General features: G+C 45.2%; 1 protein-coding gene across 2 annotated transcripts in view; it reads right to left on the bottom strand.

Moving 5' to 3' along the window:
• LOC138467452 (uncharacterized) overlaps positions 1-24,678 on the bottom strand; it is a 665,424-nt gene that overhangs the window by 434,412 nt on the left and 206,334 nt on the right. For both annotated transcript variants that reach the window (XM_069607453.1, XM_069607454.1), the window contains one exon: positions 345-443. In XM_069607453.1, coding sequence (XP_069463554.1) covers positions 345-443 — 99 coding nt within the window. The remainder of the gene's footprint in view (positions 1-344; positions 444-24,678) is intronic.

The following is a 24,678-nucleotide window of genomic DNA, read 5'->3' as shown; positions in this document are numbered from 1 at the left end:
AGAACTGTGAAATTGATCGCGTGTTTGTCCTTGTCACTGAAGAAGAAAAAAACAACATCATCCTTTTTTAACTATCCTTAACCAGAAGTCCCCAGCGATTGGGGAAAAAGGAAGGAGCATGCCAGGTCTAAGGACAGAGAAAAGGGAAACATTTCACTATCAAATGAATGTACTTTATACAGTTACAACATTTTGGGTTGGTAAAAATAACATTGACTAAAAGGCCCAGTAACCAATCTCTATGTGTCAAGTTGTGTTTCTTTGTCACTCCCCTTCCCGACACCCTGACACCTTCTACACCAATAATTCTACTGCCTCTAAAGAGCAAAGCAAAACATCCTCACCTGTGGGGCTGCTGATAGCTTTTATTTTTATGTCATCCATATGGGGCGAGCAATTAACATCTTCCTCGTGTTTGATTTTGAATGGATTCATCGCAAGCCCTGTTATAAACATACAAACAAGGTAAGCATGACATTATGATATACAGACAGACAAGAAATAAAAGGCAGCATTTCCTGCTAGTAAAAACACAGAACATTCTGGTAAAGGGCACTATTGTTGGCAGTTCTTTCCAATGGCACCGTCAGAAGATTGAAGGTAATGAGCACATTGTTTGCCTTGTTTGTGTAGATCACACATATTATTATGAACTAATGAATTGTAATGCATTGTGATGATTTTATTATGATCTGTTGTATTTAAAAGTTTTCATTTAGTTTTTCTTTTTTTATCTACTTTATGTACATTTTCACTTGTGTAAGGTTTATCTTTTTAAACTATATCACAATAAAAAAGAAATTATGAACTAGAGGATGCAAGAGCAAAGCTAATAACCTGTGAGTTGGACAATAATGCATCAAAGTAACGTTTCAAGTGAAAGCAAAGATGGAATAAATGCATATTAAGACTATGAAATCTAAAGACCTATTTTGAACTTTCCACGTTAATTTTTTAGTACTGAAAAAACATATTGAACTAAACAAAATGAATTGGAGGCTGATTAATACAAATATGTATCATGCAATAATTGAAAACCGTTAATGTGATGCAAATACTTTATACATGTGTTACAGGGTTCCACTGGGGATCAAGAAGGACACCAATATCGTATCTCAGTTCTACTATATTTAGTCAGTGATAGTGACAGGAGTGGGCAACTCAAAATAACAGGATATTCCTAAACAAAGGAAAAGGTCAGGGTGGTTCTCTCTTCAACAGGGTTTAGTTCCTTGTTCTCAGAAACCACCCCTATTGCCTATTCAGTGGATGCAGGTACGTTAGGCTTCCTGGCCTCCACAAGCAAATGTCCCAGTTCAAGAAGTGTTGTCAGCTCACTCCTTCCAATATTTCAGGCTATGAATGGCCTGAAAAAATCCTCTTGGTTTGAACTATTTGCAGTCTTTCTGGGGAGCAGTACCACGTGGCTCACTTGATGGTACATTTTTGGGAGCAAGCGGGCCAGTGAAAGTAGCTAGTGGGAGAATAAGAGGGGTTTCTCTAGTCTAAGCTTTCCCCAGTTTCTATTTCCCCACCTCTCTGAATTCACATTAAACTCCCTGGCCACAGCTTGTACATCGGTCTATCATTTGGTCCTGCCCATCCCCATCCTGGCACCCCTAAAAACCTGCCAGTTCTTATTAGCTAGGAGGGGCCTCTCTAACCTAGTGGTCTCTTTCCTCGACACATGTTGTCCCTTTTCAGATTTCCTTTCTCTTTCTGATGTAATTCCCTTAGTCTCTTCTCTACCTCTTTTAATAATACTGCCACCACCTCCTCTCTGCGTTCTTCTCTCCTCAGCCTCCCCAAGGTTTGCCTCTCCCCACTGTGCCCCTAACAGTTTACACCTCCTTTTTTGTTAAATACTCTTTATTGATTTTACAGTTATCACAAGAGCAAAAATAGTGCATTATCACAGAAAAAAACAAAACACATTTCAAATGCAGCCATGTCCCAGTGAAACTAAAGTATCCCCCCGCCCCTCCCTCAGATCGCTCCCTCTGTCAACTCAACTCCATTTCTGGAAGACTAACGGTAGATTGGCGGGGTTAAATGCTAGATTATCGTGTATTGGAGTGAATGGGAAGGTGGTCAATCCAATCCCAGTAGCCAGCCTGTCACAGCTTTCTAAAGTATTTCTAGTTACAAGATTGATATACAAAGATTTGGGTCTGGCACCTCTCGGCAGCCACAATGCTCACCAAAGCGGCAGATCCCCCACTGTGGTCCCCATTGTCCACCATTTCTTGGATGATCCTACCTGGCACCATTCTCTGAAAATCCAGAGTTGAGCCGCAAAATAGTACATTTTAAGGCCCAGGTTCTGGCGTCCCCCTTTGTCATGGGGTACCTCTAAGATTTCCCTGGTTTCCTTTACTCTTTTCCCCTTCCACACAGACGTTGTAATTTCCCTCTGTAGTTTATTAAGAGGGCATGGAATAAATATAGCAGTCTCAAGAGGACATTTATATTGATTATATTGATTCTCCCGATCCATGAGACAGTACGTTTTCTCCATTTCGTCATGTCCACTCTGGTAAACAGCTCACAGTAATTTGAGTCATATAGCCTTCCCAAGTTTTCAGTTACTTTAACTCCCAGGTATTTTGTGTGGTGCCTGGCCCATTGAAAGGAGTATCTATCCTTTACTCTCAACAACATCTCTGTGAGGGTGGTCAAGTTTAAGGCTTCAGACTTGGAGTAATTAATCCGAAACTATGATGGGTTCCCATACTTCTCTAGCGTGTTCTGTACAGCCTCTTACCTCCTTCTTTTGGGGTTTTGCCATCTCCACCTGCACTCTGGCTCCGTTCATCTCCTCTTGACTCCCACTCTCTGTCCTGATATTGTCCTCTCCTTTTGATACGGTCCTTCCTTCTCTATATGCTACCACCTCCTCTCTTATTCCCTTAATGCTCATCTCCTCCTCACTCACTTTTTCTCCCTTTGTTGTTACCACCTGCATTCTGGTTAAGATCACCTCCAGCCCTCTTTTGTCCTCTGTCACCACCTCCTCCTTTGCCTTCCTAGTTCCCACCACCTCCTCCTGCTCACTCAAACCCTCTGATATCACCACCTGCTCGCTGATCCTCTCAGCTCTTACCACCTCCTCCTGCTTTCCACTGTTCCCTGCTCTAGCACCTATCCACTCCCCTCCATCTATCCAGCTTATGCTTCTTCCACTGCTCTACAGTCTCCAGCCTTCTCGAAACACGATCCGACTGCTGCTACAACTCACACTGCCCGATTTGGGTTGCGTGTTTTTATAGTGATTTCCCCTTCTAGGGAGGTTGTGCACATATGTTTCTTAATTTGGAGAGGACTGTGATTGGTTTACCTCTGTCTGTGTGGACAGTTGAAGCTGCTTTGGGGCTAAGGGGCTCGGTTGAGGCTATAGTCGGACCATGAGAGAACCAGCAAATAAGACTTGAAATATATCAGAGTATTAACGAATGAAAGATATATGAAATGGAAAGTTTATATATAAACTATATCATTATAAATAAATAAAAAATGTTTTTAAAAAATAGTCGGCCTCTCAGCCATCTTTACTTTTTATCTTTCCTCTCCGACCCTCCTGGTTGAAGTCTTTCCTGTGCAGAGCTCGTGAGTCTTTTCAGTGTTTGATATTAAGCTGGAAACACAATGGGAAAGCTTTTTGGAGCTTTTCATGCATTGAGTGTATGGGGAACTAGCAACAGTGGATGCCCGGCGAGAGACTTTCTTGCTGGACAACCATACTGCTGAAGCATGTATTGCTGTGCTGAGAACACTGCATTTAGGAGATCACTGCAAATCTCATAAATTCCCAAAGAGGAGTTAATTGATATTCAGCTGAATGTTTTAACAATATCTAAACTCTATGTACAGTTGATGAACACAGGATAACCCCCTTCCTTAAAAGGAAGGCTTCTTTTTCCACAATGAGATTCAAGCTCTCTCACTTTGGGAGTGGGCCTAATAATGCCATTCAGCACGGTCTGGTTTAAGTAGGGGGAGAGCTGTCAGGATTGTGCTGCCCTATTGGACAAGTGGCATGGATAAGGTCTAGAATAACCAAACTAACCTGCAGCGGAGCACTGTGATTGTCCCCTAACATGTGAGGTAGACTTTGGTGGGGTGATGAGGGGATCCTCCCCATACCAATCCGGCACACAACATCCACTGGCTTGGAGTGGCACACAAGACCCCGAATCACCACCTTCCCAGGCCCCAGAACCAGAAAGGGAACGTTGCACTAATCTAAAATAGCTCAAAACATCAATGATTGTACCTTATGAGTATAAATAAGGAGCATTGTGACCCAGACTGCTACACCACGTCTCGGGTGCATCAAATGGAAAAAAGCAGTAATGTAATGAACATAAGCCCTTACAGAGGTCTTTCCAAAGATCCCCGCTTATTCCAACTTTTAATTTTTCTCCTATTACGGAAGAAGAATTGGAAATCACAATGAAACAACTTAAACCCACTAAATGTAAGAATGACATCTGCAACACTATGCTGATTAAAACATTCCCTCCTACTCTAATCACTTCAATCTGCAAATGTATTAATGCATCTATAACCTCTGGCACTGTACCCCAAGATCTTAAGAAGGCCTGAGTGATGCCCATTTTAAAGAAACCCGGCCTCTCAGTATATCTGCCAAATAATTGTAGGCCCATCACTAACACTGCTTTCCTACTTAATATTCTTGATCGTGTGGCCTACATACAGATCTCAGACCATTTAAAGAAGTACCCCATTCTAAATGATCACCAGTCTGGGTTCCGGGCTAGTTTTAGAACAGAGACTGTCCTTCTGGAATTTAAATCTAAGTTACTGTCCCGTATGGACCGAAATGAGGCTTTGCTACTTATGTTGCTTGATCTCTCTGCGGCATTCGACCCGGTGGACCATGATATCATGTCCACCGGGTTGCGCGAAGTCGCAAACATTTCTCCCCTTGCAACTAAGATGGGTCTCTTAATTTCTTAATAACCGTGACAGTATGGTGTTCTGTGGCACGGCGGAGTCCGAACCATTACGATCTCCTGTGGGGTACCGCAGGGAGCCTGCATCTCCCCTTGTTTTTATAAAATTTTCATGGCCCCCTTATTTGCTATGTTAGACCATGAGAATGTAATATTCACTAACTATGCGGATGACACTCAATGTGTCATCCCGCTATCTGGCTCACATAGTTTGGATGAATTGGCCATTAAAAAAGTCTTCACCATAATTGAAACTTGGATGGTCCATAACAAGTTGTCTCTCAACAAATATAAGACTGAGCTTCTTGTTATTGGATCTTCTCACATTCTAAATAAACTTGGCTCAAGCTATGATAGTTTTCAGCTGGGAGAAGAAACAATCATTCCTTTAAAAAAAGTGAAAACACTTGGTGTCACTTTTGATCAGCGATTGTCCATGAAGCAACATGTTAGCAGCTTGGTCTCTTCATGTGCCTATTATATAAAACTACTAGCTCACCTAAGACCCCTCATATCACAAGAAAATGCAGAGACCATTGCAAGAGCGATAATAGGGTCCAAAATTGATTATTGCTCAAGTCTTCTAATAGGCCTTGACAAGACTGATCGTAATAAACTGCAATTGTGCCAAAATGGGGCCGTCAGAGTTGTTATGAAACTCAAACGTAGAGATCATGTCACGACTGCGAGACATCCTTTGCACTGGCTCACTGTGGAGTCCAGAATTCTGTTTAGGACTCTAACCATAATTCAAAAATGTAGACAAGGTAATATGCCAGATTACCTACAACAGCTTCTCCCCATGAGAACAAATATTAGAGCCCTAAGATCAAATAACCAACATCTGTTATCTGTTCCGAAATGCTGAATTGTAAACGTGGCCAACTCTGCTTTCTTTTCTATTGGGCCTATTGTTTGTAATTCTCTTCCTTTGGAGATGAGAATTATTGAGTCACTTGAGATTTTTAAGAAGAGGTTGAAGACTCACCTTTTTAATTAATTTGTTTTAATCTTTTATTGATATTTTTAGTCTTTTTCTGGTATTAGACCATGTCCTTCTAACTGCTTGTTCGTGATGTGATTTTGTTGTCTTGTAGCGCCCTCACGCCTTAGGGTCCATGGCCACGCTAAATGTCATAAAGTAAAAGGAAAGTAAAGTAAAGTAAAAGTAAAAATAAAGTAAATATTTCCAGATGTGTTTTTACCTCACATGTGTATATCAGTGAAGTGGAGTTTGAGACTACTGCAAATTGAGAATATTGCTAATTGCAGGTCTTATGTGAGGTGCCTTGGTTTTTGCTCTGGATAATAAGGGCCGTCTCGCTGAAGAAGCCACCCTGTTGGTAGGTAGAAACTACCAGCAAGATTTCCCTAAGATGGGGGCTAGCTTGGGGAAAAGAAACAAAGGGCAAAAATCCTCCCAATTCCGGTAGAGATGAATCAGTGAGTTTGAATAAGTTGTGTATGTAGGCAGGCTGGTTGGAACAGGGAGAGTTGAGAGGAAGAATAAGGTCTACAAGTAGCAAAGAGCACAGCAAACACCCTCCAGAGGGCAAGAGGAAATGGAGGAATGAAATAGGGGAAGCAGCAATGAAGAGACAGGGTCAGAATTAACGTGAGGCAGAGCAAGTCAATGGAGTCAGGAAGTTCACATGCAAGGGAAGGAGAGAGACAGTCACGTTCAGCACGGAATAATAACAGAAAACACACTCAATAAGGCACAAGGAGTTAGAATTTCTGACATCTTTTATGAGCGTAAACAGCTGTGTCGCTGCCACAACTGACCCGGAAGTAACTATCCGCCAATCTTAAATCGGGGATCGTCCCTGCTTCATGGCTCTCGGCTAACATTATACCGATATTTAAAAAGGGGGATGTTGCACTGCCACAGAATTACCGGCCTATCGCCTTGATTGACACTGTGGCAAAACTATTTGCAATCCTTCTTCTTTATGATCTTGAAAAACACATCGAAACGCACAAACTATACTCTAAATATCAAACGGGATTTAGGAAAGGATTGAGCCCTCACTTAATGCCATGATAATGGCTTTTACCATTGCAGGAGCAAAAAAATAAATCGGCAAATCCAGTATATATCGCCCTTATTGATATGTCATCGGCTTTTGATACTGTGATATGGAACCTTCTATGGGCTAAACTAACTGATATGGGAATTCCATCTGTGCTAATATAGTGGTTCATCGCCCTACACACTAATACCTCCTACAAAATCAAACTTACCTCAGAAGGTCGAAAAACTAAACCTATTAGCACTGAAATAGGCCTAAAGCAAGCTTGCAACCTAGCCGCCACTTTCTTCAACCTGTATCTCGCAGATCTTGACAAAGGCTGGGATGCGAAAAATTTGTTCTCTGTAAAAATCGGCCTTATTCAACTAAAGTGGCTCGCCTTCGCGGACGATATTATAATATTTGATCCCACTCCGGCAGGCCTTCAATTCAAATTACGACTATTTGAAGAATTTGCAATAGCCCACAACTTAACGTCCAATCCTGCCAAAACAGCAGTAATGAAATTCGGCGTCCACAAGAGAACTGGAAAGTTCCAATGGCACATAATGCGAACCACCATCCCCTCTATAGTAGAAACGATCTACTTAGGGTACTACTTATCAGAAAAAAATTCCATCAAAATGTAGACTGATCTACTAAACAACAAGATGAGACCACTCACATCACAGTTAAGAATAATATATGCCAAATATTGCAAGTTTTCACTAACTCCTCTCATCGAGTTCTTTACGCTAAAAATTGAAACTGACATTCTCTATTCGCTTGATATATGCTTGGGCGAAATGGGTACAATCTTGGATCAATTGCAAGGGACATCCTTGAAACGTGCCATGTCCCTTCCAATGTCACTCCCTAATGCAGTCCTAAAACATGAGCTAGGCCTAGTAGCGTTACCTACTCGTTGGAAATGGTGGCTGTTCACGAACTATGCAAAAATAATCTATCCTAAGGCGAATTCCCTATATGATGAAATAAAGCAAACAATTGACTCAAAGCCAACGACCGCAATGGCTCAATATTTGACAAGAATACATGACATTTTAAACGAAGCTAACATCACAGTTGATGACGTCCACACTAGACCCGCTTATGCCAAAAAAAAAGGTGTTTGCACGTGATTGGTGCAGGACTATTGATCAAATAGGGTCTTATAAACTTTACAAGGAATACCACCTATTCACAAAAAAACGCATACCTAGATATGACTATACTATGCTATTCCCCTGTAACCACACTCGCAAAATATTCTTACTGTTCAAATTTAATTTGCTACACACCAAAGAAAGAATTTCGAATTGGGTTGGACACAATACGTATGCTGGAAAAAAGAATTGTAGATTCCCCATGTGCACTGAAACTACCGAAACCTTAAAGCATCTGATTTTATATTGTCCCTATTTTAAACATCAAAGAACTGTTTTACTGATGGAGTTTGTAAATATTAACTATACTGATTGTTTGGTATTTCTTTGGGCTAGAATGATGCAGGGCAACTACAAACCTTTAATATATGCTTTAACCAGATTCTGTAAATTAATAGAAAAGGAATTAGACAACTATGCCAACGCCCATGTTTGATCAACTATATAGGTAATGTTTTAATTATGAAACTTTTATTGAATGATGATTTTAAAATTTCTGTATGAATTATACTGTAAGGAATATTTATCAGATCTATTTTGTAAAGATTTTGTTACTTTGTAATAGAATCAAACACAAATAAAAAAATAAAAAATAAAAAAAATAAAAATCCGCCATCTTTAGAAGGACGGATCCTCATGTTGGGAAGGACATCCATTGCCACACATCGCCACTGACAGGATTGCAGGAAGCAGAGGCTTGCCGGTTAGGAGCTGTTTCGAAGCATACGGAAGCTCCAGAGCCTCCAACACCACCAAGACAACTGGTAGGATGTAACAAATATGTGCATATATAGACTTAGATTAATTAGGGAACACATTTCCTTGGGTGTCAGATGTTCATACACTTCTTTTACACTTACTCTTCTGTCTTCTCCTTTGCTCTCTAGGAACTGACCCCTCCAGTAACCCCAACATCATTTTATAGAACCTACATTTCTACCATGTTGCTATCTCTTTACACCTTGTAGGGTGCTTAGTGCATTCAATGGAGGGTAGGAGGAGCATGAGTTGGAATTACTGCACCATAATGTCTAATACTTTTCATGGACTTTATCCTGGTTTCAACGTAGGTAAAACTAAGGGTGTCCTCGGTCTTGCACAATGGGAGTAATGATCAGTGTGCAAGGTCATCATTACTTCACCGGGGGAAATCCCCCTCATATGGCCAGGTAAAGGCAGAAGCTACCTGACTCTGACCCTGGGGGTGGCTGTCTGTGGGAGGACCACACGAAGGAAGACAACCCTCTGGGAGGCAGAGTAGATTCGCTAGGTGAAGGCAGGCATTTCCCTGTTTCTTTAGCCTCTGGTAACACCCACTTGCCTCTGTATTTCTGTATGGCATACTGTAGTGTGGGAGAAATGAAGATCACCAGAACCTCCAGTCATGACCAATCACCAACTGTATTTACATTCCCCTTTGCTTGATAACAATGAGATGAAGAAGGGGCCTGGAGTAATGAATTTCATCAGAACCGGAAAGCAAACGCTGCGCTCTAGTTGTTGCAAAAGGTTAATAGGTGCCAGGACATTTAAAAACACCATACCTTGAGAGAAAGAGATACTCACTTCTCCCAACATCGGTCAGGACACCAAAGGAGAGCAGGCTGCATTGCAGAGAAGCTGAAGGAGGTGCTGTTTTTGGGAAGTCTGGAAGCAGAAGGTTTGCTGCGGTTGTGCGTCTGACAGCTGTCCGATTAAGAAGGAGGAAAAGCGGGAAGCGGGGGCAGACGGGACACCCTCTCAGCCAGCAAGCAAGATGCAGTGAGAATAGTGAGACGTGAAGGATGCCCGAAGCAGCCGATGGAAACCGGTGAGTCCAGAGAACAAGTTTTGGACGCCGGGGTGCTTGCTTCATGGTGGATACCGCATACCGTTGATGAACCTGGTAAACCCAAACAAGGGAGCTCGGACACCGGGGCGATTGAGCAAAGAGACTAAGACAAATGAAGAGGGGTCGCTGATCCAATATTTGAAAAGTACAATTAAAGAATCTTTGAACTATATAAAAGAGAAGGTGATTACTGATGAGAAGTGTGAGTCTGGGACCTGCACCCAAATACTGAACCAATGAAGAAAGTTCTGGAAGGAGAGTAAACGAAGCATTGCGACGAGTCTTGGCCCTGCACCCAATTAACCAAGCAACAAAGCCCTGGCAGGAGAGTAAACCAGGCAATACAGCGAGTCTGGGGCCCGCACCAAATCAAGATTGCTGAACATAGAAAAGGGGGGAAAGCAGCTCTGCAAATGTGTGGAATCTAGTGAAAGGGAGTCTCCCTCCCCTTTTGCAGGTGATTTCTATGAACTGTGATAAAGTCAAGAAAGCACAGGGGAAGGGGCATACTCTTTGAGGCTGTGAAGAAGCATACCCATTGAGCCTGTGAATTGTGAAACCAGTTAACTGTGGAAAAGCTAAGAAAGTTGAGGGGAAGAAGCATAACCCTGGAAGCTGTGAATTGTGTAACTGAAATCTGTGAACTGTAGAAAAGCTAAGAAAGCTGAGGGGCAGGGCCAGAGGCATATGATATGATATGGCATTTATAACGCATACGCATCTATACACAAGTGTTTCAAGGCGTGACGAGTCAAGGAAGGGGGAACACAGGGAAGACAGAGACAACGATCCTACCAGGCCAGGTGACATTGAGATCGCGCAAGTGCACGGGAGTGGGGGAGGGAAAAAGTGCGGGGGGAGCAGGGAGAGGGCAGTGCAGTACATAGGATAACAGTAAAATAAATAAAGACAATAAATAAAAGTGCTGCCAGATGGTGGCAAATGCAAGGGTAAGTGCAGACATCAGGTGTCAAGTGCTAGTAGGGGTTGTAGGGATACAGTAACAGGCCCCGAGTGCAAGGATTGCCAGAAGGGCAGTGCAGGTGTGCAACTGGTGGGGAGGGGACCTGGGCCCGAGATCAGAGTGTAGCCAGGTAACCAGTGAAGTTTCAGATTCAGCCAGGAGATCAGCAGGGGAGAGGAAGAAAGAAAGCAGAAGCAAAGAGGAAGGTCTTGAGGTGCTTCCGGAACCGGAGATGGTTCTCCTCAAGTTTCAGAGAGGCAGGGAGGCTGTTCCAGAGAGAGACCTACCACCAACTCGCTGCTTAGTGAAGCAAATGACCCTGACGGCGTTGGAGGCGGATGAGTGAAGAGCCCGAGAAGGAAGATATTTAGGAAGAGAGAGTTGAAGGTATTTGTCATGAATTGGCGATATCGACCCTTCTGGTCTGCCTGGTCCCTCAGTCAATAACCAATACTCCACTCACCTTCAACATGGCCGACGCCATGCCTCCGGTGCGGTCTAGTCGTCTGTCTGATCACATGCTCCCTTGAAAACAGACATGCCCACGCGCCTCTGCGCGTCTGAACGCTCTGCTTGCCTGCGCCTCGCCCGGCAAGTTGTGTTCTAGTACCCAGCCCCTTGTCTCTGTGTATTCTAGTAACCATCCAGCCTTCCTTCCTGGTTTCCCCTTCCAAATCCCTTTCTCGTGCCTTATTCGGAACCTAGTTCCCTGTCTTCCTTATCCTGCTTCCGTCCCGGAACCTTCCAGGAACTTGAACGTATCCCGAATTCTGGCGCCGCCGTGATCGGGGTCACTACCTGCGCGCTCTCCGAAGCCCAGCAGACTGGATTCAGAAGACTCTAGAGCTTACCTTTATAAGGCACGCTCGTCCAGGAAAAAGAAGTCCGCGAACCCCAAGAAGAAATTCACAAGAAGCAAACAGGTGAGTCAAGAATCCGAGGACTAGGATTCTGACAGTATTAAGGTCCCAGGCCCCAGAAGGCCTTGTGGACAATGCAGAGGGTTTTTAACTTAATCCTCGCCGCCACTGGGAGCCAGTGCAGAGATTTCAGTCCTGGAGAGATACGATCCCTGGGCTTGAGGCCAAGGACAAGTCTTGCAGTCCGGTTTTTGATGAGTTGCACAGGGCAGAGAGTAGAGGCCGGCAGATTTAGAAAGAGGCTGTTGCAGTAGTACAGCCTAGAGAGAACCAGAGCACTGGATACAGTGAGTTTCTGGGGGAAGGAGAGGAAATGAAGAATACCTCTAAGGAGGTGCAGATGGTAGTGTGACTTCTTAGAGATGTCAGTGATGTGAGGAGAGAAGGAAAGTGTGGAGTCGAAGATGACCCCGAGGTTTTTAGCCTCACAGACGGGAGCAGGAAGAGGGCCAAGAGAGGCCACCCAAAGAGTGAAAGGAAAGGAGGGAGCATGTGTGCCGATGAGGAGAATCTCTGTTTTACTGGCATTAAGGCAGAGATCATTGGCGGCATGTTAGGCAAGATTGTATGCAGTACCCTTTGGGTGCACTACAACAACCCTGACCTTCTGGCAATAGGAACCCAACCTTTGGTATAAGTCTGTACTCACACAAGTTGGTAGCGTGATTGAGCAGCTAGGCTTATCTCAAGAGGGGTCAATGGGAGCTGTAGGGGAGTTACACAGAGATTCACATTGACAAGTATTCAAATAAACTCTTACACATAAGGTTTCTTGAATAAACAATTATGAATTTATTTATCAGTCTGTTAGAGTAAGCTTTCTTCAGAAGGGGGCAATATAAAGCAACACACAAATACACTCCGACAATACACACTCTTAAGTTTCTAAATCAGTAAATACCCTTTTGGGATGGCCCACAGACACAACCTACACCCTCAGGTGACTTCAATAGCTAGGGTGCTGGGGACATTAATATATCACTGTTGCATTTAGAATAGCTTAGGGATAGGTCAAAGGAAAAGGTTATTAGAACACACAAGAGATCACCAATATTCTCAAGCAGGCAAATACTTTCAGATCCCCCAATAACAGTCGTTCAGTGTAACAGACTAAGCCAAAGTCAATGGGCAAAAGTCTATATGAGCTGAAGCACTTCTTTGCAGGTAAGTATGAAAAGTCTTTGCACCATGTTTCAGAATTCTTTGAGGAAAAAGAAGAATCAATGTAGGGCCACAAGCTGTCATACTTGTGAGGGTTAGAAGATGCAAGCAACTCTACAACAAGAGTTAAGTTCTCTCAGACGTTACAGTACCTTTGTATTGAAGAAAAAGTTCAGCAGATGACTTCTGTTCCTGTGCAGCTCTGCAGATCTCACTGTTCCTGGGCCTCGGTCGTGGAGACAAGATGGAGGACTTCTGGGGACTCCTGCACTGCAATGGGATGGTCACCGCTCACAACTGGCAAACTTCAAACAAGTGGCTTTTCAGTGTTTCAGCTCCTTGCGTCTACGGCAAATAGCAACACTGCGGTTGCTAGCTGTCGAGATGGGCTTTCCTTGCTTCTGGGGTCCTGCACTCTGTTGAGGGGGCTCAGGCTCGGTCAGTCCTGTTTCCTGGAAGTCCTGAAGGATCTTCCTGGAGCTCTTGGCCAGCTTAAAAGCAACACACACAAACTGGTGTTCCTCTGCCTGGCTATACAGTTTCCAGCAGCAACACTGTGGAAATTCAACCAGCTCCGAGAGGATGTCCAGGTGGCTTACTTTGGAGTTGATTAGTCCCACCAACTCAAAGGGAGAAGTCGTCCTTGCAGGAGCGACTCTGTCAATACAAATTTGGAGTTTCAGCACAGCAGCAGGGCTTCACTGGGCAAACCAACGGTCCAGGAGTTGCAGCAGGTGTCCTCTTCAAGTTCTTCTTCCGATTCCTTCGTCCAGTAGTCGACTCTGCCTTCCAAGCCAAAAAGCCTCGCTTTTTAGGCAGCTTGCTTCCATTCATTCCATCCTAGCTGTCAGTGTTAGGCAGAATCCAGGGCAGTTTCCTTAGGGAGCACTACCCCAGATTAGGACTACAGGTGAGAGCAATAAATCCCCTTTGGTATCAGTCTGTATCACAAAGATTTAGTTGGTAGCTGTGGCTGAGCAGTCAGACTTATCTCAAGAGGGAGATGAGCAGTATTCAGGGTTGACACAATAGGTAGTACAGTACTATGGAGCAAGGAAACACTGACCAAAGTTTTGTATTAAAAAGAGAATATATATTTATTTTATACACTTCTAAGTCAACATATAGATCATAGTTAATAAAGTAAGTTAAGTTTAGTCAAAAGAAAAGCATTTACAACTCCCTATTCAATTGTAGACAAGTTTGCGGTATAGTGAAAACTGAGCAAAACGGCACCGTGAAAACCTACTACAAATGGCACTCTACCAATTCAACGAAAGGGAGGGAAAGTACAAGTTAAACCGAAATATCTTGACACACCCCCTAGCAACACTTCCCTGAAGTTTTGTGAACAAGTAATGCACAGTAACACTTTAACCAAAAGACAAGTGAATGAAAACTGAGCAGAATGGCACTCCACAAGTTAAAACAGTAGGAAGGAAGAGGGGTTTAGAAGATTTAGGTGTATCAACACATTTCTCATTGAAAACGAATCTAGTGAGAGCAGATCTAATGAATCAGCTAGAGTCAATAGGCCTGAGCCAGAGTCAGTGGTACAGGACCAAGAGCTTAGGAGCAAAAATGTTCTTGTAGCTGCAGTCAAGTCTTTAGTAGAAAACGTTTGAAGAGGTAGATGCAAGGTGAAAGACAATGTTAAGAGAGAGGGCGGCTAACCCTACAAGTAGTTAAAGGATTTAAAACACCTTTAGGGCTACCACGGAGAAAGGGCGGCCTGGCGGAACAATGTACCTTAAACGTGGGGAAGTGGCTCCTGCGGTGGCGGTTGTTCCTGGTAGTTCCTGCAGGTTGAGGGGTCCAACAGCGGAAGAGAGTCTCTCATCGTGGAGGAAGGTTCGAGCCATTGCACCACCCAGGCATGAAACCAGCCACGGTGCTGCCAAACAAAGTTTAAATGGTACGCTCCTTTTAATCGCGGTCCGGGTCGATAGCTGCCTGGCTATCCGCTCTTCAAGTGCGGGGAACTGTCGATTCGACCCAGGCAGGTCTGAGGATGCGATAGGTGAACTGGTTGACCCCACCAGCTCAATGAAAGGAGGCTCCTCCGCTGAAGATCTCCTCTCATTGTGTGGAAGAAAAGTGGTGAGACGATCCGGCAGGGCTTCACCGGTGGTGTAGATGCTGAAGATGCCTCTGGCTTCTCTTCCCTTCGGTTCCGTAGTTCCAGTGGCGATGTCTTGCTCTTCCAGTCCTCAGGACCCTGCTTTTATGCAGAAAGAGACCCATTCATACAGCCTAGCTGTCACTCACACAGTGGAGTGGTCTTCTTGGCAGGAGACCCTCCAGCCTATCAGGTTAGAGTGCGACCTGAGTTGCTGTGGCAACTCTGTCCGGGGGTTCTACTCCCCCTCCCAAACAACAGACCCACCCAAGACTCAGTGGCACCGAAAGGAGGGCTTCTTGGCAAAAGCCCGCCAAAAAGACGAACAAAGGATCCCCGACCTGGGTTAGGAAAATGGAGTAAGACTCGAGAAAGAAGTTTTATCAAAGTTCTGGAAAATAAAACCTACCGGAGTAAAGTTAATAATAAAATAGACCGGTGGTATGTTAGAGGCTGTCAGTAAAAGTGGTAGCCTCGAACAATGGGAAAATCCCATAGAGAAATATTTGCGGTCGAATATAAAAGGTAGTAACCACTGCCACCAGCCAGAAACTTTGTAGACGGGGACTTTAAGGTACCATCTCGAAAATGAACATAGGGGAAAAACTATTAACCCCTTCCAGTACTTCCATATTAAGATGGGGTGTACTGGTTAAGTTCATAAAAATCAACTAGTAAAGTCAATGGGGACTTTACATGCCCTGGGAGACAGTAGTCAGTCCCAGGGTATGGAGTCTATGTTTGGGGGTCGCTACGACACCCCTGTGTCATGGCACGGAGGGTGCTGCGTGACACATGTGCATAAAGATGGTTCCTATGGGTGAGAGAAAAGATCCCATAGGCATTAAACACAAAAATAGCCTAGAACACACATAGCAAAAATGCCTAAGAGTGGGAAAAAGAGTCTCAAGTAAAAAGAAATAAACCCTTCAAATCCAGCAAAGCTGCTGGGGGACTCTATAGGTAAGGGAAATTAGCCATAAAATGAGAATTCTCCCTAACAGTCAGTCACCCAGCAGGGTGGCTGTCTTTGCCGGACAGTCAGCTGGCCAATCACTACAGAGTGCATTTGAGTTTCCTAGGAGACTAAGCACAGGCGACGAATGCAGCCTGCGGTAAAATCCCATAATGGTAGTAAAACGTAAACCACTGCCACCAGCCATTCAGTGAGAAAAGGGTGACATAAAAATTTTACAAGAGAAGCTAGACAAAGGGGATACTAGGTAACCCCTCCAGCACCCTATTGTAAGATAGTGTGTGCTGGGTCTAGAAAGTTACAAATGTAAGTAAAGTCAATTTCACTATACTGCTCTAGGAAACAGTAGTTTATCCCAGAGAAGGTATTTAAACCATTGGGAAATCTGAAAGACTTCCCTGTGCCACTGCACTGAAGGTGCTGTGTGACACAATGTAAAAGATGATGCCTATGGAGTTTGTCAGACCCCATAACCAAAAGAAACACAGAGTACAAAATCACATTAAAATACATGAGAGAGTGGGGAAAAAGGGTCTCACTCTCTCCAGGTTAAAAAAAATCAAGTCCTCAAAATCCAGCAAAGTTGCTGGTGGTCTCTAAGGTAGAGGGAATTAGCCCATTTCTGAGAATTCTCCGTAACACAGCACACCAGTCCTGGATGGCAGACACACAGTCAGAGATGAGAGAAGGAGAAGAGGTGCCAGAAGGGAGCCTGAAAATGAGTTGAGTGCCATCCACATTGCACTGAAAGTTGGGGCAGAGAGCAGCAATGCGGTGGGCAAGAAGTGCCAGGTATTGGTTGAACAGCCAGGGAGAGAGGTTAGACCCCTAGGGAACACCACAGGTAGAGATAGAGATAGAGGAGAGGAAGGACCCAAGTTGGACCTCGGAGGGTCGATCAGAGAGGATAGATGTCAGTCAAGCCAGGGCCTGATCGGTGATACCCAGGTTATCACAGAGACGGTTGAGCAGGATGGCATGGTTGACCGTGTCAAAGGCAGAAGAGAGATCAAGTAAGATGAGGACAGAAGGGATGTTGGAATTGAGGTTGGAGAGCAGGTCTTCACGGATGTTCAGGAAAGCAGTTTCTGTGCTTCTGGCAGCTCTGAAGCCAGACTGATGGTCATGGAGACAACCACTTTTAGTGTGAAGATTAAGCTGGGAGATGGCCAGCTTTTCCAGGAGTTTGCACAGGTAGGGAGTGATGGAGATTGGGCGATAGTTAGCCGGGTGTACTGCTCTCCCCCAAAAGTGCACGGAACAACCATAAATCACCAATGCAATTATAGAGCAAATACTTTGAATCGTAGACAGACACAATAACTCACAGCCACGCACTCTTAGAAGATAATCAGCTCTTTACGGCTATTTATTCAAAGCTTAAAAGTACATAGAAATAACTCACAGAAATAATAGGGACATAAATCACAGAAGAAGTAAAGAGGTCAAAAGGAAATACATCACCGTGAGCGTAACAGGATTCCTCATCTCGTCCAGAAGCGGCTGGAAGACCCCAGGAACAGCCAGGCCGAGAGCACCACAGCTCACAGGCGGGCCTGATGTAAGCGTCCTTTCTCCGGCTGAAGTCTCACCTGACCACCTCCAGGCTTCCGCATATATATACACTCCACAAAGGGGAGTCAATTCTCGAACATTCTGGAAATTGCACTTGCGCAGTTGAGGAACAGCAGTCGGTTGCCAGCTGGGTCAATCGAGAGCTCCCCCCAAGAAGCGCAGTGCCTCCCTTTTCTAAAAACACGCTCCACGGACCGCATACCAAGTTTGAAAAGCATGTTTGTCTCAGCATGGTGAATCTAACACTCAGTAAAATGTGTGCAGCGTTTCACGGCGGCATGAAGTAAATATCCATCGTGGCTCTGAGCGCTCCCATAATGCATTGCGCACCTGCGCCATTTTAGATCAAGCATAACACCGGGCAAAAAGGGTCGGCAGAGGGTTTCTTAAGAAGAGGGTGCACGAGGCAGTGCTTCAGGGGGGAGGGAAAGACTCCAGTGGAGAAGGAGTGGTTGCAGAAGTTAGCCAGAGGAGGAGCCAGGGTGTCAACGTGGTCCTTGATGGTTTTGGAGGAACAGGGGTGAACCTGTTTTGACAAGAATTTTCACTCCCCCTAATCAACTCACAGACCCTCACTATCCACTTAACTTACAGACCCACGGGCCCACTTGGAACGTTTGAGGAGGACATCTACACCATATTGTCCAACAACCTTAAAACTACCACCCAACTGTTACTACTTGGCGACTTTAATCTAGGATTTAACGACCCATCAGATAAGCGCACCTTAAATATAGCTAATATCCTAGCCGAACTCAGCCTATCCCAAAAAATTAACAAGCCTACCCACAATAAAGGGAGAACCCTAGATTGGGTAGCTGCCTACAATTGTACTGCCAATATCACCTCCATCACACCGCAATTGTGGACTGACCACTACCTCGTGTCTTTCACACTGTCTACTACTAGACCACTCCCGCTAGCCACACTTATCGCCCTATCTTGTTTAACAAGGAACAAAAAGAACATCACAGTGGACAAAGTGATCCCTGCCATTCTCCTGACCCTTAATGCATTGGCTGACAACCTGGATCCAGGCACATTGGTCAATGAATACAACAAAACCATGCTAACTTCATTTGACAAAATTGCTCCACTTAAACTTAGACCTGCTAAACCTAAATCTCACCTAAACAAGTGGCTTACCCCTCAACTAAGGGACTTACGACTCCTAAAGAGGAGATGTGAAACCGCCTGGAGACTACTCCCCTCAGAGGATAACAAATCCAAACTAACTAAAATATCCTTCCAATACAAAAATGAAATCTGCCTAACTAAACGCAATTCATACAATGAACGCATCTCTAACGCCAATTCCAGCATGAAGGAATTATTTACCATATTAAAAGAATTAGAATCTCCCATCCCCACGCCTGATATCTGCATCAAAAATAAAACATGGTCTTCAGATATTCAACAGGCACTCCCCAACAAACTAACCACCCGCCAGAACAAAATAGCCAACAAAAAGCCTCCCTTAACCAGCTACCACAACCAAACAATTCAGACCTCCCCACCAGTGAAACATCATCCGAACGCCCTGCCAGATTCCACTTTACTAAAACTTCCATACTTGACCTATGCCCAGCTCAGATTATTAAAGACGCAGCAAGAGATCTTTATTTCCAAACTCACCAACGCCTCATTTTCATCTGGCACCATCCCCACTAATGTAAAGCAATCCTGGGTGCTCCCAATGTTAAAGAAGCAAACCCTAGATCCATTCATTGCTACCAATTACCGTCCCATCACGACGGTACCCTTCCTGCTCAAAATACTTGATAAGGTTGCTCATACTCAGATCCAAAAATATTTGGAACTCCATAAACTCCTGGGAGCAAGACAATCATGTTTCTGCCCCCAACATGGGACGGAAACCGCCTTCATCAACTTGAAAACTCAAGTTGATGACCTAAGAGACAAAGGCAAAACTGCTCTCCTCTTACTGCTAGACCTCTCGGCCGCATACGACCTAGTGGATCACAAGGTCTTATGTGGCCACCTGGATTCGCCGGCCTACTTCTTTACAGAGGCCATTAGATGGATTGAATCATTCCTGAGCTACAGAACCATGCAGGTCTTCTCCCCCTCAGCAGCAGCTGACCCTATTCCTATCACGTGTGGTGTCCCCCAGGGCTCTTACGTCTCCCCCACATTATACAATATATTCACCAAGCCCCTGTTCGATGATCTGGATCTTCTGGGTATCACCTACACTTATTATGCAGATGATACTCAGATCCTCCTCCCACTTTCTGGGGATTACGACAAGGATTTGGCACTGGTGAATAGAGTGTATCTCATCATCCAGGCATGGATGGCCACCCATGGTCTATGCCTGAATGATGACAAGACCGAGCTTATCATCCTGGGCACCCACACCAACCTTAAGAAATTAGGCCAGGAATACTCATCATTCAACATTGAGGGAACCTTATTAAGGTGGCTAAGGAGGTAAAAACCCTGGGCTTTTACCTTGACCATGCCCTCTCTTTCGACAAACAAGTGAAATCAATGGCCTCCGCCACGGCCTACACTTGTAAGCTCATTAGGTCCGGCAAACCATTCTTGTCAAATGATAACTGCATGATCCTGGCCAGAGCGTTAATACTCTCTAGGCTAGATTATTGTAATGCCCTCTACATCGGTGCTAATAAAGCTATTATTCAGAGGATACAAATCCTCCAATTAAGAGCCGCACTAGGGGTGACCAGAAGATCACATATCTCAGTAACTAGGCGCCAAAACAACTGGCTCTCGACTCATAATAAAATCCTTTTAAAAACTGCATCCCTGAGCTCCAAGATGGCCGCCGGGGTGAGGAGTCGCAGCTAAACCGCGCTCCGCCCAGGCCGCCAAAAAATAAGCACGACCGAAGCCGCGACGGACAGTCTCTCTACCCCTCCCGACTCCTCAGTTCCCCCCCCCCTGAGAGGAAAGCGGCGCTGCTAAAAAGCGAACTACGGACGAGAAGTGAGGAGAAAGGAAGACCTGCCCCTCCCCCATAGGGGCCGAACGAGACTCTCCCGCGCCTAAGAGGAGCACACAACGCGGCACAAGAAGACACACAGGCGGCAGCCAGCATGGGAGCTGGACCGGAGGCTCCGCGGAACACCGAGGTGAAGGACGCCCCCCACCCTGCAACGCACCGACGAGCACAGTCCAAGGCGGAGAGCCTTGAGAGCAGCAGCAGCTACGGCCAGGGAGAAGAGCGGCGCCGGGAGAAGGCGGTGAGTTCAGGGCGGACCGCTGGAGAGGAGAAGCGGGGGCCGCCCTGAAGCAAAGCGCTTGAAGTGGAAAAGGTGAGCCAACCCAGGGGGGAGTAAATTAAGCACCTGCCAGCGCACATAAGGACAGGTATATACCCCGGGGGCGGGGGACCTAAAAGGACGCGGTCAAGACAAAGACAAAAACTATCATAACAAAATCCCTGCAAGGCGCAAATACTCCGGCATCAACTTGAACGGGGATCTCCCCAGTCCCAAAGGATACATTACACAAGACCCTCCCTACGTAGGCCCAACCCAAGGAGAGGCCTCTTCCCCCACGGGCCAGAGGGTGAAGAGCGGAGGGGAAAACATTAAAGGAGAAACGAAACTGCCATTAACATTTAGGCACTGTGAGATGACGGGGGAGGGAGCGGAATCGTGGGCAACTCGCCCAGCTAAAGCAAGAACCACCGCTCGCAAGCACATAACTGACGAACGGAACTGGTGAAGGACCTACCGGAGGGCTACAGGAGGGCGCAGAAGCCCCATAGACACACTAACGAGACATGTCAAGAGCAAAAGGGAAGGGGAACCCCATCCAACATACACCTCAATCTGCGAAACAAGGCGCAGACATACTACAAATGTGGTCAACAGAGGGGACATCACAATCGAGAGGGAGAACCCAGGGAGAGCCCATGGGAGAGGCAGAATCACTATCCCAGCAACAACAACCATTGACTAGGGAAGACATGCAAACTTGGTTCATGGACTTGCAAGAAAAATTAATGTGCACAGTTCAAGAACAATTTGCAACCATGAAGAATGAAATGAAACAAGCGGTACAAGACATGAGAATCGATTTAAACAATCTAGAAGAGAGAACTGACATAGTGGAAAAAACTGTGCAAAGCCTTGAAGAAGACACGAGACAAGCAAGCGAAACGCAAGAACATTTGGTGACACTCACACACAACTTGGAAATACAATGTGAGGACTTGGAGAACCGCTCTAGACGCTCCAAAATTCGAATCAAGAACATGGCGGAATCAGTGCTAGACAAAGATCTAAAAGAGGCGGTAAAGGAGGTGTTCAGAGACATACTAGGGACGCAAGACACTGATGATATCGGAGTTGACAGAGTCCACAGGGTAGGACCAAAAAGATCTGGGGCCCCAGGGGAGAGACCACGCGATATCCTAGTGGCTCTCTCCTCCTACCCGCAGAAAGAACAGATCCTCAGAAGAGCCGGGGAAATGGAGCATATTAAAATGAATGGGCAAGACATCCAATTGTATCAGGACCTAGCTCTAGTAACCCTCCAAAAAAGAAGAGCAATGGCCCCACTGGTGAAAGTGTTAATAGAAAAACAAATCCGCTACAAATGGACCTTCCCATTTGGACTGCTATTTACATGGGAAGGAAAACAGAGAAGAGTGACCACGGTGGAAGAAGGCCTCAGCACTATGGGACTTCAAGATGAAGAGATGGAACGGGGGGAGACCTCAAACAGGAGAGACCGAACGAGAAGACCAATAGGCTGGGAAACAAACACGCAAAAGAAGGCAAACGCAGGGAGGGAAACCCGGAGAAAAGTACCATGAAGAATCCAGGGAATCCACAGCTTGGGGAACTGACATGGAACGGCTGATTTTGAAACCCAGTCGGGGGGAGGGAGGAGAGCGGAGCTGAACGGACAACACACAGTTGGCGGTCGGGTTAAGAACCGTTGGTTTGGGACTCGGCGAAGACCAATGGGTCAATGGGGTTTAGGATTCCCCATAACATACCCCCCAAGGGTATGGAGGGCAGGGAGCGAAGGGCGCAACGCCCTAGCATCAATAGGAACCCCCGCCCTACTCGGGGGACAGTTTGGTTTGTTTAAAGTTCAAAGTTGGGGGGGAGGGAAGTTCAAGGGAGGGGACAGGATCGGAAGAATCTAAGAAATGAAACAAGTACAGAAGGGGACCCGATGCAACAGCATACGAACATAACAGAATGGGGATGATACGCATATTGACCTACAATATTAGGGGCATGAATCACCCAACAAAAAGAGCGAAACTGGAGAAACAGTTCAAAAGGGGGAAGGCAGATATACTACTTCTCCAGGAAACCCATATTAGAACAAGGGATAAGCAGAAAATACGGATAAAAGGATACAAAATATGGGCACTGGCAACGGCAACTGAAAAAAAAGCTGGGGTCCTATAGCGGTGAAAGAAGGAAAGGACACTAAACTCCTGGATACAACCATAGATAAAGAAGGGAGATATGCCTTCGCCAATGTGGAAATTGAGGGATATCGCATAACACTCGCCTCAATATATGCACCCAATCAGGGACAGGATGGCTTTCTCAGAGACGTTTTATCGAAGTTGGAAGACTATGCTAAAGGGGAAGTGATTATGGGGGGGATCTTAACATGGCGTGGAACCCACATCTTCATAGGAGTACGGGGAACACACATGGCCAGGTGGCGCCATCAAAGCGTCTGAGACAACAAATGGACCATATGGCCCTGAATGATGTTTGGAGGGAACTGAAGGGTGAGCAGAGGGGGTACACATATTTCTAACATGTTCACAATTCTATGTCTAGGATAGACTATCTCTGGGTGTCGGTGGGACTACTGGGAAAGATTCAAGGGCTAGATAAGGGCGCAATAGCCCTCTCGGACCATGCCCCACTATGGTTGGACGTGACTCTTACAGGGAGGAAGAATGGGCTCTGGAGGTGGAAGCTACCGCAGGAGTTGATCCAGGACCCAGTTACAGGGGAATCCATAAGGGAAATGATAGAGGAATACTTTATACAAAATGACATCGGGGAGGTCGCAATGAACGCAGTCTGGGATGCATTTAAAGCAGTTCTGAGGGGAAAGATGATAGCGTTGAAAATCACGAGAGATAAACAAAGGTTTTTGTGGGAAAAAGAACTGGAAAAAACAATTGAAGATATCCAAGAGAAAATGCTGACACACCCTACTAAGATATTAAAAAAATCTATGAAACACACACAGGGCCAACTAGAGATGCTACGCACGAAGGGCGCAGAAAGGAACCTACTATATCTGAAACAGAGATATTATATAAGAGCGAACAAAGCAGACAGACACCTGGCGAGACAACTTAGGGCAAAACAGAAAGAAACAACGATTAAGGCCATATGCGATGCGAAGGGTGATATCCAAACACGCACACACGACATGGGGGAAGCACTGAGGCAATACTATCAAACTCTCTACTCCACAGAACGCCCCAATACAAACACCCAAGTTTCATACTTAGAGGCCCTAAAGATACCGAAAATATCAGAAGAGGACAAACAGTCACTAGAGACCCCTATTAGTGAAGAAGAAGTCAGTAAAGCCATGAAAGAACTCCCAAGTAACAAAGCTCCAGGCCCAGATTTGTTCACAGCCCCATTTTATACAAAATATGCAGACATATTGACCCCGATCCTAACAAGGCTCTTGAACTCATTTAAGGATAGCGGTAACGTGACCCCCACAATGAATGAAGCGAAGGTGCTGGTGTTTCACAAACCGGGTAAAGATCCAATAAACCCCGCATCATATAGACCAATCTCCCTAATTAATCTAGATGCGAAAATATACACGAAGATTCTGGCAACAAGGCTGTCCCCGCTTCTCCCTAAACTGATTAGTGAAGATCAATCAGGCTTTATTCCCGGCAGGCAAACCCACGACAACACAAGGAGGCTCGCCCATCTAGTGGAAAAAATAGGTATAACCCACACCCCAGCG

Source organism: Ambystoma mexicanum, chromosome 4q (genome assembly GCF_040938575.1).
Source record: "Ambystoma mexicanum isolate Mex_15411 chromosome 4q, UKY_AmexF1_1, whole genome shotgun sequence".
NCBI classification, from domain to species: Eukaryota; Metazoa; Chordata; class Amphibia; order Caudata; family Ambystomatidae; genus Ambystoma; species Ambystoma mexicanum.
This window is presented reverse-complemented; position numbering and strand designations above follow the sequence as displayed.